This window comes from Cyprinus carpio, chromosome A1, assembly GCF_018340385.1.
Source record: "Cyprinus carpio isolate SPL01 chromosome A1, ASM1834038v1, whole genome shotgun sequence".
Taxonomy (NCBI): Eukaryota; Metazoa; Chordata; class Actinopteri; order Cypriniformes; family Cyprinidae; genus Cyprinus; species Cyprinus carpio.
The window spans coordinates 28,846,851-28,864,375 of NC_056572.1; the positions used below are offsets into that span (position 1 = coordinate 28,846,851).

General features: G+C 35.6%; 1 protein-coding gene across 1 annotated transcript; it reads left to right on the forward strand.

Moving 5' to 3' along the window:
- Positions 1 to 1,692: 1,692 nt before the first annotated feature.
- Positions 1,693 to 17,434, forward strand: LOC109080136 (mucolipin-1-like). The gene is made up of 15 exons (XM_042760924.1): positions 1,693 to 1,974; positions 6,644 to 6,885; positions 7,563 to 7,727; positions 7,936 to 8,092; positions 10,471 to 10,552; positions 10,643 to 10,739; positions 11,146 to 11,245; positions 11,335 to 11,441; positions 11,534 to 11,683; positions 11,794 to 11,895; positions 12,372 to 12,494; positions 13,902 to 14,018; positions 14,108 to 14,197; positions 14,653 to 14,783; positions 15,597 to 17,434. Exons 1-15 carry the CDS (start codon positions 1,932 to 1,934, stop codon positions 15,631 to 15,633), a joined length of 1,743 nt encoding a protein of 580 aa, XP_042616858.1. The 5' UTR covers positions 1,693 to 1,931; the 3' UTR covers positions 15,634 to 17,434.
- The last annotated feature ends 91 nt before the right edge of the window (positions 17,435 to 17,525 follow it).

Genomic DNA, 17,525 nt, shown 5'->3' on the forward strand with positions numbered 1-17,525 from the left:
GTCCAGTGTAAAATTATGTCTTTACTGATACACTAATGCAGTGAAGGTTATTATCCGTGACCATTAGACATGTACCATAATAAGACATAAATAAATTGCAATAAATTATCAATTAAATCAGTATTGAATTTAGGCTTGGATCTCAGTGGATTTGAGTATCACTGCACTGAAGTTGTGTGGAAAAAAATAATAATTACATACACCTTTAACTCTTAGTTGCTTCAGTATATATTTTTGTGGGGAAGTCGTGGCCTAGTGGTTAGAGAGTTTGACTCCTAACCCTAAGGTTGTGTGTTTGAGTCTTGGGCTGGCAGTACCACGACTGAGGTGCCCTTGAGCAAGGCACCGAACCCCCAACTGCTCCCCGGGCGCCGCAGCATAAATAGCTACCCACTGCTCTGGGTGTGTGTTCACGGTCTGTGTGTGTGTTCACTTTGGATGGAGAGCACGAATTCTGAGTATGGGTCACCATACTTGGCTGTATCACATGTCACATTACAAAACACAAAATTGTGCAGACAGTGTACATATGTCAAAATGAAAAATCTGAACTAGCAGTAGCAGAGAAGTTTTATTTACAGCATGAATTATTACATTTGGACTTGATTTGTGTTTTATAGCGGATGTGTTAATGTTTCATTTGTTCATGTTGTTTCACTTTTCATCACATAATATAATAAAGACTTCGTAAACTGCAAGGAGAGAGGAGGAAATATTGTCCCTTACAAAAACATGAATTATGTTTTCCATCAATTATGATCCATGATATCAATATTTTATGCCTAAATGCTGTACAGTAGTTACAATAGTTATTGTTAATACTTACATGGCATTATGATTATAGATTTTCATAATAATTATAGATGTGATTAATACTCTGACATAATGTAATATTTTGTCTGTTTTTCTTGTTAATGACAGTTACAACAGTTTCATTGCAGTAACAATAACTAGTAAATAGGGAAATTTTATCAGGAACTGGATTTGGCAGTTTTGTGTAATTAAGTGTAATCCTGGCGTTTAATAGTGTCTCGATTTCCTGTAAATGGTGTCATGTTCTAATAAATCAGCACAAACTTCCCAATGAGTCATGTTTCACACTGATTCTTGAGTACTGTGACAAAACAGGCTACAAAACTGAAAAATAAAAGATTAATATGTTAAACATGTTCAGAGATGTAAGTCTGAGTGCAAGTTCCTGTTTCCATTTTCTCAAGGTTTTTTTTTTTTCACTCAATATAGATCAAAACCAGAAAAAAATAAGATACTATTCTGTGTAATATATATATATATATATTTAATAAAATCTAACATTCACTTTAATAAACAAGTTAATGAATTATGACTACCACGGTATATATATATTTATATGAACAACCTTTCAAAATATTTTTTATAATTTGTGACCGTTAAATATAAGTAAAACAGAACATATAAAACACATACAGCTGTATATTAAATGTAATATAGTTTAATATGTTTTAGTATATGAAGGATAATGCAATGCCCTTTTTAAAATAGAGAAAATCAAATAGTTCATTAGCATTCTAGTGATCATCTGATTTATTTCAAAGTAGAATTGAGAATACATCCACAAAGAACTCCCTTTTCCACTATCACATGTGAATAATACACAACAAGCTCTCAGTATCCACACACGCCCGACCATGAAAGGTTGATGGCAGTGTTTTCAATCCGCAGCTTCAGAGTTTGTCACATGATGTTGTTGTCTGGTCACGTGACCTCATCGGAAGTTGCCTGTGCTGCTCGCGAGCGGTCACTTGTAAACATGCGGTAACTGGAGAGGAACCCTTCAATTAACCACTGAGGGCCAAACCAAGCCTGTTGAACAGATTCGGGTCCTGTTGTACTGTGAGTTAAACTGGGATTTTAATGCCGACGGCTTTTACGCGGGATTTTAAATCGCTGACATGGCCGAGGTGGACGCGAATAAAGGCAGTCACGTTTCCTCCGGTGAGTTTCGCTGTGTCGACGGAGACCGCGCGAGTGGAAATATAGTCCTGTATTTTTATGGAATGGAGTACAGAATAGTTCGTTCATTTTCTGTATTGTGAATGTGTGTATTATATATTGTGCACAGAAGTGGTTAATGCACAAAAATATCAAATGTCAAAAACACAGGTGTCTAGACTGAGCTTAAGTCGCGAGCGCAGGATCAGACTAGGCTACCTTTTAGTCTTAGTCTCGCTATAGTTTATTGTTCTAGAGGTATACAAATGGCTGTTTTGGTATAGCAAGTGCCATTATGATGATTCATGTAATAATTGTCTTAACCAGTCATTCCTGTCCTACACCCTCAACAGAGCCCATGGAAATATTTTGTTTTGAGCATTGTGCAAATTTAGTGCATATTAATGCAGATTTGTGTGGTCACCATGTACAGTTTCACTTGTGCTCAGGGCCATAACTACCATTGATCAGGATGTCCCCCGTAGGTATTTACAATGACTTGCATCTTACCTTTGTTCCTCTCATTTCTAAATATTTGGTTACATCCTTGCCTTTCCTGTTTGCTAATAGCCCTGTTTGACGTTTGTTAAAGGTTTTTGTGGTTTGGATGATTCAGTATTTTGTCATGAGGCTGTGTTTGTACATGGACCGTGTATGTGATTTATTTTCCGCTTGCTTGTTTTCGTATTTTCTTCCTCATTTGTGTCCCATTGACCTTATTCCTACAGTAGCACCATAATTTGCTTATGGAGTCATAAAACATGCTGGAAATTATAACTACATTTGCCACCTGTTTTCATTTTCATTTCACCTGGTTTATAACATCTGTTGGGCTGTTTTTAAGTAAACATTAAGTAAGAAAAAAATCTGGTATCTGCGTTCATATTTTTGTCTTAGTTCCTGGTCTGTGTTGAATTTTAAGAATGTTATTTCAAAAAAAAAAAAAAGAAAGAAAAAACTTCTTTGTAATCCTTAGCAACTGAAAAGACTTTCTGCTGGTTATTTGATAATGTTAACCAATAGTCAAAAACCTATTTAGGATTTATTAAAGAACCTTTTTAATTGAGTTTAAGTCTTTTCTGTAATGTAATACCCACTCATCAACACTCAATCAGTTCACAATTGATTAAAGCAAGTCCTAATTTTTTTCTCAATAATTATGCAGTTTCGCTTAAAAATATGTTTACGGAAAATTACGGAAGTAAAATGGTTTGCGATTACATGCATCAATTTAGTTTGTCTACAAAATTGCATAGGGAACGTTCTCACAGAAAGCCTTTTCAAATTTACAGCATTTCAATTGTTTTCTTTTAAAAACATGCGCTACATGAACATGTTTGGCTGTTGCCCTTGCATCTGTTGCAGCATCTAAAAAAAAAAAAAATGTGGTGCTCAAAATTTAATTTTTCATTTAGCTCAAAACCAAACATAAAGTAGTCATTCACAGCAGGCAATGAGACACATCTCAATATTTCAACCAAACAAATTACATACTGCTATTCTATCGTTATTTTTGGTCACAGTGAAGTGTGTTCTGTCCACACAGCTTACAAGTTCAGCTGTTGTAGATTATCCACATTTTGTGCTCGAAAACACCAGTGTTTTGGTTAGTAATGCAACCCTTCAAAACCACTTTGGACAAAATCTTTCTTTTTTTTTCGTCAGCTGAATTTTTTTGGTTGCTGAAGTTTCAGTGCATCCCAAGATTTTCATAATATTTCAATTCACAATTGTGTGGCGTTATATACAGCACGCACAGTTAATTTTCTTGTTGTGTTTGCGTGTGGGTGTGTGTAGTTCATGGGCGGCTCAGACAGAACGATAAACCCTGATGTCATCTGTGATCGGGTTATTATAACATGCTGATGATAGACTTATTATGAAAGCAGAAATGTGTGAGGAGCCAATGTATGCCTGTGCTTGAAAACATGGCTACCTGTAAAACTGGATGGATGAGATTTTTCAGTTTATTTTCGGCATTTGATTGACTCTATCACTTGTAGACTAAGGCTCATGATAATCACCCGCATCCACTGCAGTTTTGCTTTCAAGATTCCTATCACTTCATTAGATTACATTGAAATTTACCTCTTATACAGTAGCAAGAATGTGGCTTATTTGAGGTTTGTGTTTTAAGGCAAGATTCCAGTGGCTCGGCTCTGACGGACAGACCGGCACACGGATTTGCTGCTAGATGAACAATGAAGGTTTTGATTAGTGAGAACAATGAGAGCCAATAGGTAGAGTTTCATAAACACTCTCAGTCTCTCTCCATTGTTGCTTAATCATGCAGTCATCGGCAGGTCAGATGTTCAAGAAATTAAGAAATCAGGGAAATTACACCAGCTCCGTATGGACAGTACAGGAACTTAAAAGAACCCTATGTGCATTTCGTCCACCAGTCTATACTTTTCTACTGTGCAGTAACAGCACAAAATTTCCCATTTGTCAGCCCGCACACGCTGTGATCATTAATCTCATTTAAATGGCTGACCCACTTACTATTGTCTTTAGTATTTCACTTTTCGTTCAGCCTAGATTAGACGCTGTCACTCTGGATTGTGATTTATGAGGCATGAAAAATGGTGTTCCACCATATACAGAAATTAATATGATTTTGATATTTAATTAAATAAATATATACGCGTTTCAGAGCAAAGCAACATGTGCCAACCATCTTCCCTTCACTTGTAATCAGAAGCACTTATAAATGGGCTGTTGTCAACAAAAGAGATTTAAAGGCCCCTTCCATTTTTTTCTTGCTTTTTTATTTTATTTTTATTTTACAGTGAAATATTGCAAAATTAATATTTATTTTGTTATATTTTTTATTTAATAATAATATAATGCAATGTAGGCTGCATCCGAAAACTGAAAAATGCTGCCTTCAGAGGTCACGTTCCAAGGGAGGGAGGCATCAAGGCATGTCCAAATTCAATGTTAGCTTCAGTTCCTGTCTCCTGAGATGCCTTCATCTGGCCGATTTTTGAAAGCAGCATAGATGTATCCTTCGCTGCCTTTGATATCCCACAATCCTGTGCGTTCCATTTCATGACAGTTAAGCTAAAAAATAAAGATGGCGTCTGAAAGTTGTGGCTGGTGGTCAGTTTGTGTGTTAAAGTATGTTTTCGATCAACTTTTCCACCTTTTGATGTCATTTCTAGCGAGAAATTAATATTGCAGTAATGAAATATTCACTTAATTATCACCAAAGCTCTCTGTATTTTGCTGTAGATCATTAAACCGATGTACAGCCTCAGAAGTCTGTCCGAAATCAGTTTCATGAAGTGCCTTCGTGCAAAAGTGCTGCCTGCAAAGTCATTGCCTCATACAGCAGCGAGGCAGCAAGTCAGCTGCCTAAGTTTTCAGATGCAGCCGTATTGCCATGTAATTAAGATAACTGATCGTTGTGGTAGAGCTACTGCACAAACAACACAGGACTGAATGAATCACTTACCATTTTGTTTTGCACAAAAATCTTTACAGAAAAACCTGCTTATATTTTAGCCACCACTTTCAAAAGTTATATTTCTGGTAGTTTCAGACTTAGAAATGCTTTTGGGAAGTGTTTAGTCAGTGATTTGTGGAGAAGGAAAGAAGCAAAGTATATTTTTGACTGTGTTTTACAGAACAGCAGTACAGGAAGTGCGTAGGCAGTATTGAGGTTTTTGACAGTTTTTCATCGTGAGAAATGAAGTCAAGCTGATAATGTTTTGTTAAACTCACAGAGCATTGAGGCCACGCTAAGAGACTGGAATAAAACCCAAAATTCATTCACAGATCAGCCATGCTAATTTAAAGACGTGTCCTTGACAAGCTATCTATAGCTAACCAGCCTTAAAGCACTTTCACATGACTCGCTATGGAGTGAAGCATTAAGATCTGCTGCATTGCAGGTCATTGATAAAGCCTTGACAATTTTGTATTCTTTTCGAGAGGTCTTTGACAGTCTACCCAGCCATGGTTTCAAGCCTTTAGAATTTCTCCATCGATCTCGTTTCACTTTAAAGAAGAGAACGCTTATCAGATCTCAAGTTTCGATCTCTGACTAAAGTAGAATGAAGTTCATGTTCTAATAAGATCTTTCAGTCTCTCTGTCACTTTAAAGACACAAGTTCACCACTGTGTCCTGGTGATCTAAGTATGAACTTTGATTCATATTGAATTAACACGTTCTGTTTTAATTGACTGTATTTATTATGTAGGGTAAGTGTAATTTATAGGTGTAATTTAAATCTTGTGATGCAAAGCTGAATTTTTAGCATAATTTCTCCAGTCTTCAGTGTTACGTGATCCTTCAGAAATCATTCTAATATGCTGATTTGCTGCTCCGGAACATTCCTTGATATTTTCCCTGTTGAAAAAAGTTGTGCTTATTGTTTTTGTGCACAAACTGTGATGCATGTTTTTCAGGATTCTTTAAAAGAAGCATTTATTTGAAATGGAAATCGTTTCTATCACTGTAAATTTCTTCACTGTCATTTAATCAGTTGAATGCATCCTTAGTGAATGAAAGTATTGATTTATCTCTAAATAAATAAATATAAATTAAAAGTAAACATTTATGTGAATGTAATTGAAAGAGTATTAGAATAGGAGCTTTGAAACAAAGAGACAATTTGCATGTGATGTATCCCACTGGTACTTATCTGTGTCTTTCTTTCTCTTCCAGAAGAGGATAGGATGCTGTTTCCGGTGACAGGCTGTGGTATGAATGACTGCAGGGATGAGTATAGCAACCCAAGACCATCCCCAGTTGCAGGTGGCTGGATAGGTGCTGACCAAGAAGAGGAAGCATTGCGCAGGAAGTTAAAATATTTCTTCATGAGTCCCTGTGAAAAGTACCAAGCCAAAGGCCGAAAACCTTTTAAATTGGTTTTGCAAATACTGAAGATTCTTATAGTAACTATACAGGTATTTAAAATGAATCTCTTTTCTTAGAATTTAGAAAATAGAAAATAGTGTTTTTTTCTTTCTACAGCTCATATACTCAACTCACAGCTTACTAAAGTAAGCGTTGCAGCTCAAAGTCTCAGTTTTAACCCCAGATTATTCTTTAACCACTATGATGACATTTTTAAAATGTGGCTCTTACAAAATATTCAGCTGACTGATGCACAAGAATAAATAAAATTAATAGAATAAAAAAACCTATGAGCGTGTGTGTGTGTGTGTGTGTGTGTTTGTGTGTGTTTATATGACTGATGCACAAGAATAAATAAAATATATATATATATACACATTACACACACACACACACAGTAAAGCAATAGTTAGGAAGCAATAAATTAGTATCTATTTTATGTATGCATATATAAGAGTTATTTAGAGGAAACAAGAAAAAAATATATATACACATGTGAAATGTTTTTCTTATTTTCTCTGAAAAAGTATTATATACATGAAACAGATTTATTGCTTACTATAATACATGAATATTTATATAATAAGAATAATAATAATATGTATGTAATATGTAATTGGATATTTATTTAAAAGATATATATACAGCCAATATTTGGTCTCATTTGGCGCTTATCAATTGTTATTAAAAAAATCTCCTCTCTTTTTTGCTGTTTCATTATCTCTAGCTGGTACTTTTTGGCTTAAGCAATGAGATGGCGGTGACGTTTAAGGAGGAAAACACAGCCTCGTTTAAACACCTTTTTCTCAAAGACTATGATGATTCAAATGATGCACTTGCTGTTTACACACAGAGTGATGTTTATGACCACATGTTTTACGCAATAGAACAGGTAGTGTATCAATTTGCATCTTGTTTATTTTAATTTTAAAGTTTATCAAGTCTATTTTAATTTATTTTTTAAGTGCATATTTTTTATGAAAAACTATTTTACTCTTCTATAGAAGCTATTCGTTCTTTCCAAGCTGGAGTTTGATTGTGTGGTCATGTTTATTTTTTAACGCCTTATATAACACCAATTCTTTTCACTTATCTTTCAGTACCTGGCTTTGCCAGAGAATACCGTGGGCCGTTATGCGTATGTGTATAATGTCGGTGTGAATGGAAGTGCGCTTTCTCTGTGTCAGCAGTATTATAAAAAAGGCAGGATTGATCCAGCTAACGACACCTTCAACATTGATCCGCATGTGGTTACAGGTGACTGTGTTCCAGCCTCTTTTTCCTCCCAGTTTGTTCCTGTTCTGATTTTAGTAATTGTTTTAACCAGAACAGATGTTAGGATCAAGAAGGATCAAGGCAAAGACTTAGTGAACTTGAAATATAAATTTTCTAGCACTTATAAATGCTCGGTTCCCTGAGGAAAGAGCATTGCATTAATCACACTATGGGGAAACTCCTCTTTACTCTGATACTGAAGCCTAATTTGATCACGTTCTTGTAGCTGCACAAAATAATAGTGCTTCAGCTCCTGATTGAAACAGGCAAGAAGTTTTCCAAGAGGCCACAGCTCTGATGCAACGGTGGGTTACCCAGAGATGGGAATGTCCCAGGTGCCAAGCTTTGAGCCAATACTAAAGGGGCTGCAAGTGTAGCAAGCCCAGAGAAAGCCCTGAGGGAATGTGAAGTCCCCAGCTTGAATGATATCACTAGCCGCTGAACTATCTGGCTAAATTGATTTTCAACCCAAGCTGCTCCAGGTGGCTGAGCAGCATGAGCGATGAGTTCCCATTCTGATCTGGCTAAAACCAACCAATCGTTGAGGTAAATCAAGATGCGGATTCCCATCTGTCTCAGAGGGGAGAGAGCCGCATCTACACACTTCATAAAAGTGCGTTGGGCCAGAGACTCTCAATGGCAGGACTCTATATTGATAGGCCACTCCCTCGAATGCGAATCTCAAGAACGGTGTGTGCTGTGGATTATCTGGATGTGAAAGTAAGTGTCTTTCAGATCCACCAATATTAACCAATCCCATACTTGTGCAAGGATCAGTTCAGAAGTCAGCCTTCTGAACTGCAGTCTCATGAGTGAGCGATTCAGATGGTTGAGATTGGGAGTGGGCCTGAGCCCGTCATCTTTTTTCGCTCGTTGTTGAGCATAGTAGGCTTGCCACGATAGACGGTGCTGACGGTGATACCGGTGTTAAGCCGAAACACCGGTTATGCTCTTGCCCACCACTTGACCCCCACCGTCGTTTTGATTTTTTGTAGTAAAAAAAAAACATTAGTTAAGTAAAAGAACAGACACTACAATTAAAAACTTAACGTGGCTGCTCAATGCAGTGTGCCAAACGACAGTCGCATCACAGATCAGATTTCATTTATCCAGTGAGGAGAGTGAGTCGAGCTGACTGACAAGAAGAGTGAGGTGAGACAGACAAGACGATGGCGGATGATTTAGTTTTGAAACAAAATGCAAAAGTTTCTTATTTAATTGGTTCCACATTGTTTGCTGATTTTTACTTTATTTAAACTTTGTGTCATTTATTTATTTTATTTGACATCAAGGTGTGTGCCGTGCCTCCAAACTTTCTTACTTAATAAACGTTTCTTATTTACTTGGTTATATATTATACATGTTTACTCAGCCTATTTCCAGTTTTGTATTGCCTACCTATTTAAACTTTATGTAAGTTAATTGTTATTTTATATTAGGCATAGCCTGCCCTATAGCATGGTGTATTTTTATTTGTTTTGGTAATAAAAGTTCTATATTTTATATTTAGGCTAAAGTGAGTTTGTCATTGTATTTTGTTGTTGCATTCAAGCAATTGACGCCGAACTGCTGCTAATTTGAAAGTGAAAGTAAAATGCGTACGCCACTTTTACAAGCTATTTAAAAGTGAAGGAAAGCGAGAAAAAGAGGGAACGCAGACAGGCGATGCATTCACCATATCCATCTGCGTTGTGCAGGGGTTACCTACATTTTTGCGACATTTGCAAAAACGTTGCAGTGGAAATTTGCTCAGAAAATATGCTCTTTTTAAAAGCCGGATGGCCGCAGGGGAATTCGCCGTGCTTCTTCCGCTGCCGGTGGCTTCTTCTCACAGCAGTGAGCAGGAGGCTGCGCTTTTTTCTTCTCTTCTCTTCAGCTTCTTGCTTGCAGAGTCAGCGAGGAGATGATCTATGCCACTGGAGAAAGGAGAAAATTCTGTTGAAATGGCACTCAGAGCCGAATTGTATAACAGTTAGCTCCACCCCTTTTGGTGGTTTGAAGCACCATTGGTTCGTGCAGCTACACGAACATGTTCAAATCAATCAATCAATCAGTCTTCAATAACAGAGTAAACAGGAGTCTCCTCATAGTGTGATTAACGCAATGGGAGAAGACCGTTCTAAAGGGAACTCATATTTTGGTTTGTTTATTAGTTGAATTAGTTGATGAACTTGATGAAACTAAAAGATCTTGTTACTTCCTCTTTTGCACATTGTTTTGCACTTGCTCTTCCTTGTTACCGAGTGCATGACAGGAATCACTTTCTAATCTAAATCTAAAAGAAATCTTGTGGTTGGCCAAACTTCGTCAACACTGAGGCAGGTTCAGTTGGTAATGAATTTCTCTCTTCCTCTTTGTAGACTGTATCGGAGTGAACCCTTTGTCCACTCCCACACCAGGTCTGGGCCTTGATTACAGGAACTTCACCCTCAAGTTTCACAAGTAAGTTAAACAGGATTTTTTAAGCAAGTTGTTGCTTCTCAGAAATGTCCATTGATAATAAAACTCTGATATTAACAAACTCTTATTCAGGCTCATTAATGTCACCATACAGTTCCAGTTGAAGGCTATAAATCTCCAGACCATCATCCACAATGAAATTCCTGACTGTTACACTTTCTTCATTACGGTGAGTTTCCACATAAAATGCTGCTTTCACTCGAGGAAAAAAAATGTAAATTTTTGGTGCATAGCTAGTAATTTTATACATTTCTCTTTATTTTTGAATATAACATTATAACTTAGTATTTATACAGTTATAAATGTATATGGAGAAAAGGCATATATAGATCTCATATAGAAAAATATATCCTTTAGTTTTGAGCTGTATGTCTAGATTTTGTTTCCAATTTGCCAAGTATGTTAGTGTATTACTAATGATATTTCATATGTCATTTATTTATAGTATATCTACATTTTCTGTTTCCAATTTGTAATTTATAATGTATTTTTAAAAGTAATTTATTATTTTGAGCATAACAATGTTATATATTTCTGTAATGATTTTTATGTAATTGGTCCTATTTTATGTTCAGATTCTGCTGGATAACAAGGCCCACAGTGGTAAAGTTAAGATCAGTCTTGATAATCAGGCCTCCATTAAGGAGTGTAAAGACCCAAGTGTGTCTGGACCCGGTAAGACTCAACTACTTCACATCATCATTTTTGTACATTGTGGATAATCACTATATATGCTTGTACTCATGCTGTCTCTCTGTCTCCAGCTGATAGTTATGCCCGTGTGTGGTTTGACGGGGTCGTTTTAATGGTGTGTACTTGCTCTCTGCTCCTCTGTGGTCGCTCTATAATCAAAGGAATAATTCTTCAAAATGTAAGCCATTGCATCAAACAAATCCACATTAATGTGACAATCTTTATATAGCGAATCCTGTCCTAACATTCTGTCTTGTATTTTCTCTTCAGGAGTTTGTGAAGTACTTTAAGACCTCTCTGAAGCGTGATGTTTGTTGGGGAGACAGAATGGAGTTTATTAACGGATGGTATATTCTGCTCATCATTAGCGATGTGCTAACTATCACAGGCTCCTTCATCAAGATCAGCATTGAGCTAAAGGTCAGTCAGCTTCAGAAAATGGAAATTTTGAAATCTTTATGTATACTGAGGCATTGCATTGGATTGCCACAATCAGCACTGATTTCATGATACTTTGTTTCAACCCTCAGAAATTCTCATCCTACGATGAGTGCGGGATCCTCTTGGGCACCTCAACGTTATTGGTTTGGGTTGGAGTTATTCGCTACCTCACCTTTTTTAAGAAGTACAATGTGAGAAACAAACACATCCACACACCAGTGTTCATGCAGTTACACTGGACTTTTTACACATTTCACAATTCACTATGAATTTTTAAAAAACATTATTTCTTAAATTATTTTTAAAAGGTTGCTGATGATTCTAGATTTTCACTTTCATCACCTAAAAAAAATAAACGTAAAATTCCTGCCTAACCTTATTCATACTGCACATTTGAGATATGAAATATATTTGAATATGTTTGAAATATATCGCTACCAATCCTGGAACTCTGTAAAATTTTGAAATAGATGTAATACAGTTTGAAAAACAGTATTGTCTTGAAATAACAACTGTATTCTTTTTTTGTACTTTTTTTTTATAAAACATTTTACTCATTAAGTGCACCTGAAATGTCACCATATCTCTAGTGGAGATTTGCTTGTGAAACAATTGAGTTGTTTTTTAGGATGTGGATTTTATATGTTCTGTTGTTTTCCTTTCTCAGATTCTCATCGTCACTTTACAAGCTGCATTCCCTAATGTGATCCGTTTCTGTTGCTGTGTGGCGGTGATCTACCTTGGTTATTGCTTCTGTGGGTGGATTGTGCTGGGACCCTACCATGTTAAGGTACGCAGCTTAAGCCTGACAAGGCCAAGCAAACATAACACAATTAATTCAAAATAATTAAATGTGGAACTACATGGAACATCTCCCAAAAAGATGGCAAACTTGGTTCTGATATTAGAAATATTCCTCTTTCTCAAGGTAATTGTAACTTCTTTTTGAACTTTTTTAACATAATTTTTTTTTTTAAGAATATGACATATTATTTTAATTTCATACATGCTGTGAGGTTAAAAATTCAGAGATCCAAAAGAGACTATAAAATGTGTATAGTATTTATACTGTTAATAGTGATTCAAAGGTTTGTAGTAAATAGCTATGTTTCCATCCAAACATGCAAATTTAACTTATGCGCAAAACTGGAATATCACATAAAAAATTTGCAAATAAAGCACAGTTTCCATCCAACGAGTCAAAGAGAACAAAATCATCACTTCCTGATAAACTGGCACTAAATCTCTCTAAGCAAACTAGGAGAAGCCACTGAATCTAATTATTTTCATATGAAATAAATGACTTTCACTTCAGAGAAAGCAAAGGTAACACAATAAATGCGGTCATTGCTTTTAGAGGTGAATGCCTGCTGTTTTTCATGTAAGACAGTAATTATACAGAAATACTTTGATGACAGACTTTCCTCAGGCATTTACAGATGCTGTGAACGAGATCGGTCCACTGGTTAGTCAATTTATCCCATCTCATAGCGCAAAGTCACATTACTTTTTCAATGCGCATGGTGGAATTTATTCAGTAAATGTGTTTCCATCGTAGTTAATGCGCTTTTTTTCTTATCGGATAAAAAGTTTATCCTGCTCAGTTGTGCGCTTATGTTTTTTTATGCACATTTTTAGAATTTATGCCCATCTAGGTTATAATCCAAAATAGGTGGATGGAAACGTAGCTAATGAGATTTATTTTTTAAATAAATGGATTCTTTTAGCAAGGATGCATTAAATTGATCCAGTTACAAAAGATGCTGGTATTTCGAACTTTTTCACAGTATTATCACAGTTCCAACAAAAAACTTAGGCAGCACAACCACTTTCAACATTGATGATAATAATAATAATAAAAAATCATTTTTCGAAGGACCATAGCAGCATATTAAAATGATTTCTAAAGAATCATGAGAAATTGAAGACTGGCGTAATGATGCTGAAAATTCAGCTTTGCATCACAGGAATAAATTACATTTTTAAATATATAAAAATAAAAAAAAAACAGGCATTTTAAATTGTAATAATATTTTTAGCAAATAAATATAGCCTTCGTGAGCATACGAGACTTTCAAAACATAAAAAAAAAACAATTCTGGCTCCAAACTTTTGAACAGTAGTGTATATGTATATAAATAAACAAATGTGCATGTGTCTTCTCTCTCATTATATGTGGTATATGTTGTTTCCTCAGTTCCGCTCTCTCTCTCTGGTGTCTGAGTGTCTTTTCTCTCTGATCAATGGAGATGACATGTTTGTGACCTTCAGCGGCATGCAAGAGAGCAGCATGCTTGTCTGGGTCTTCAGTCAGGTGAGTTTGACCCTCAGCTCCTCACACAGGTACATACATGACAAATGCTACAGAATTCAGTGCAGTAAATATACTCTGTTCCTTTGCAGGTTTACCTTTACACGTTCATCTCTCTGTTCATTTACATGGTGCTCTCGCTCTTTATCGCTCTTATCACTGGAGCTTATGAGACCATCAAGGTAAGAGTGAAAGATGAGGCAGATGAAGAAAAAACGACATGTTTTTGTTCCTGATATCCTCACACACACACACACACACACACACACACACACACACACACTCACACACACACACACACACACACACACGTACAAACATGGAAGTCTTTGTAAAATAACACAATTTAAACCATAGAATTAAATTCAATAATAATTATGTTTTTATGTGTTTATGTGTGTATTTATTTATTTTCAATTTTTCCATTTAAATTACTTTTTTTTATCTATTTTTTGTTTTTATTTTAAATCAGTTTTACTTCATTTTCTTAATTCTCTATTTTTGTATTCCTATTTTTGTAAATTATCAGTATTTTTTTTTTCTTGATTAACTCAAAAAGGTGTTATACTGTATGTGACTGTTAGTAAAACGAAACAGCTTGATTATAGTAACATGATATCCTTTCATTTCCATTCAGCATCAAATTCAGGAGCCTGTCCATATGACTGATCTGCACGTGTTCATCGCTGAGTGCACTGACACACCCTGCTCTGGAAAGTTCCGCGGGATCGAGACCTCGCCGTGCTCTGTCTTCTGCTGCTTTGACAGGTGTGTTACCATAGAAACAATGAAAATGCCTCTTAATATCAGCAATCACAAATTTAAGTGCCCCTAATTAACACAAATGTATAGCATACCGTTACATTCAAAATAACATAATAATAAAATGCAATAGTGATGGGCACAAATAATTCAGTTAGTTTCACACAAAAATACATTGATGTTTAGGAGAGATACTAATTATTACAGGTAAAGTATATTATTCCCACTTGTGTTACCAAATATAATTGCAAAATTGAAATTTTTCTTTGATAGCACCACAATGTATATATTCTTAAGAATGAACTTATGGTTGTTACTACACAATCAAGTCAAAATTTAGATTTTAATCTATTTTCTATTCTTATTTTTCTTAGTAATGTTTAGTCAAAATCATAACTGGATCTTCTTTCAGAAACTGCTAAATATTTAATTTTTTAAATTAATTAATAGGAAGTAGCAAGTTAAATTTTAAATTAAATTTTGAATTTTAGTGGTTGAATGTTATATTTTCTTTTTAAAAAATAATCATTTTAAAACTTTTACTACAGTTTTGAAAAATCTTTTTTAACCGTGTACTTTGAGTACAACACCCACATATCAATCCAATCAACAGCTGATGGATAGAATAAAGTGCTCGCTATAGATTTTCTCTCTTTTTTTCAGTAATCAGTTATACTTAGATGTATGTTACAATACATGGAAGAAAAGATCTGGCACTATGTCCGTGTAATCACGACTGAACTGGGATAGGAGAAAATATTTTAACATGAAATACTTTAAATGAAGGCTGTAATCGTGTGTGTTGGTGTAACCCTGCAGAACCACCACATATGAGGATGTGCACCTCATCAACTAGTACAATCATGGGACTTGATGCCTGAAGATCCCTCTGCTGGTCACCTTGCAGTAGTGCAACAGGAAGGAAGCCAGTAGCTCCAGACAAAATACCCAAGAAGTCACAGTCGCTTCACTTTGGACCTTAAGTGGAGAAGAGCATAAATTATTTTAACAGAAGAATTGCTCCAGTCTGTGAAAATTTAAGTTTTACCTCAAATTGATTTTAGTTTTAACTTTATTCTGAAGGTTGCTAAACGCAGCCCAGTACTGTCTCTGTCTGTACTGATACACTAAGAAGGTTTGAACTGAGACAGTATTAGACAGATAACAAACTGCACAAGTGCAAGCGATATGTACAACAATCATTCCCTGAATGTTGATCCCACATGTTCGTTCAGTGCACGTGCTGTGGTGTGCAAGTGGGTCATCAGTGACCAATACTGGGAGACATAGTGGTCAGTCATCCTATTGGTGTTCATAATGTTGGATAGTTTTTTATGTCTTTGAGTAACGTTTAGTCATGTGCAACATCTGCACCAGAAGAAGGCTGAACTGGCAGGCCTAAGCTTTAACAGATGTAAAACTCTGCTGCAAAAAAAAAAGAGACCATGTGATTAAACATAATCAAAAAAAGTAGTCTCTTATTCAGCACTTAGAGCAGAAACCACAATCCCTGGTGTCTTGATATCATCTCCACTTATCCATAACAAAAATACATGCTCTGCTAGTATGAATTCACACCCAGAATGCCTCAGAAACTTAGCCTTAACACTTCCTGGTGTGTAGAGCTGGCTGTAATTTGGAATGTAATACCTCATTTTTGAAGAGGATGACTTTCAGTTGCTTTTTGTATTTTTCTGAGCTTTTGGTACACAAGTTTACTAGTAATGATACCTCCATAATTTGATTCCATACTGATTTATTGTTTAATATGAATCAAATCTGAATCAAATCACTCGCTTTGCATACCATAAGTCAGTCTTATTTTATAAATTATATTGGACCTTAACCTTGATGATCTAGTGTTTTCTGGAAAATACAACCACCCTTCATCAGCTTTGTTTTAAAACAGAGGCCTTCAAGAACACCATTGTAAGATTACTTGCACAGTGTTCTGTTACCATGGTGACATATTAGAACAGTAGAACTCATCAAAAATGCTTGACCCATGCATGACTCTCACTTAAGAGGACTAACAAGCCTAAATACATTATCTTCTCCATTATACCTGACTGAAAAGTGAAGGAAGCCATTAATTCAAGTGCACAATAAGTGGGACCTATCATATTATTATGATGTCAGTGAACTGCTTTTTGGTCAAATTACATGATTAGATTTTCCTTTTAATACGTCTGTATTATTTTAATGTGTAATTCAATCTTGTTGTAATGTAGTGTTTTATTTATGTTGTGTTGGCTCTGTTGTCTTTCTGCTTCAAATGAATTTAAAGCGCACAATCTGCAAACAGACCACACTTTCTGTTACTAACATGTGAAGCTACACAGTGATGTTGTTCAGAAGTCACATCACATCATATGTTGTCAGATGTGTACCTGAAATATTTCAGATTTTATTTTAGCCTGATAATTGTCTTTTTAAATGTTTAGTAATGGACAACTTGTGCAAATACCTTGCTGATCAATGCAACACAAACAGCATGTAGATAAAGTGATGTAGAAGAATGTACTTTAAAAAGGATTTTTCTTTTGTTTTAAACATTTGTACAAGTGTCATTGCACATTTTTCCCCCTAAACTTTGGTCTTGACAGGGTCTTTTTTTTTATGTACACATGTATTGTTCAATACAGAGATTTTCTAAAGCTTGTTTGATATTGACACATTTTCCTTTTCCTGTTGTTGTTCCATATTAGAACACTGTTTAAAGCTGTATTGACCACCTGTACATGTATG

Bases quoted from the DNA above. Each gene is read 5' to 3' on its own strand.
- LOC109080136 (XM_042760924.1), top strand. From the start codon at position 1,932: ATGGCCGAGGTGGACGCGAATAAAGGCAGTCACGTTTCCTCCG. The intron at 1,975-6,643 runs GTGAGTTTCGCT...TTTCTCTTCCAG, and splicing joins AGGCAGTCACGTTTCCTCCG to AAGAGGATAGGATGCTGTTT. The intron at 6,886-7,562 runs GTATTTAAAATG...CATTATCTCTAG, and splicing joins TTCTTATAGTAACTATACAG to CTGGTACTTTTTGGCTTAAG.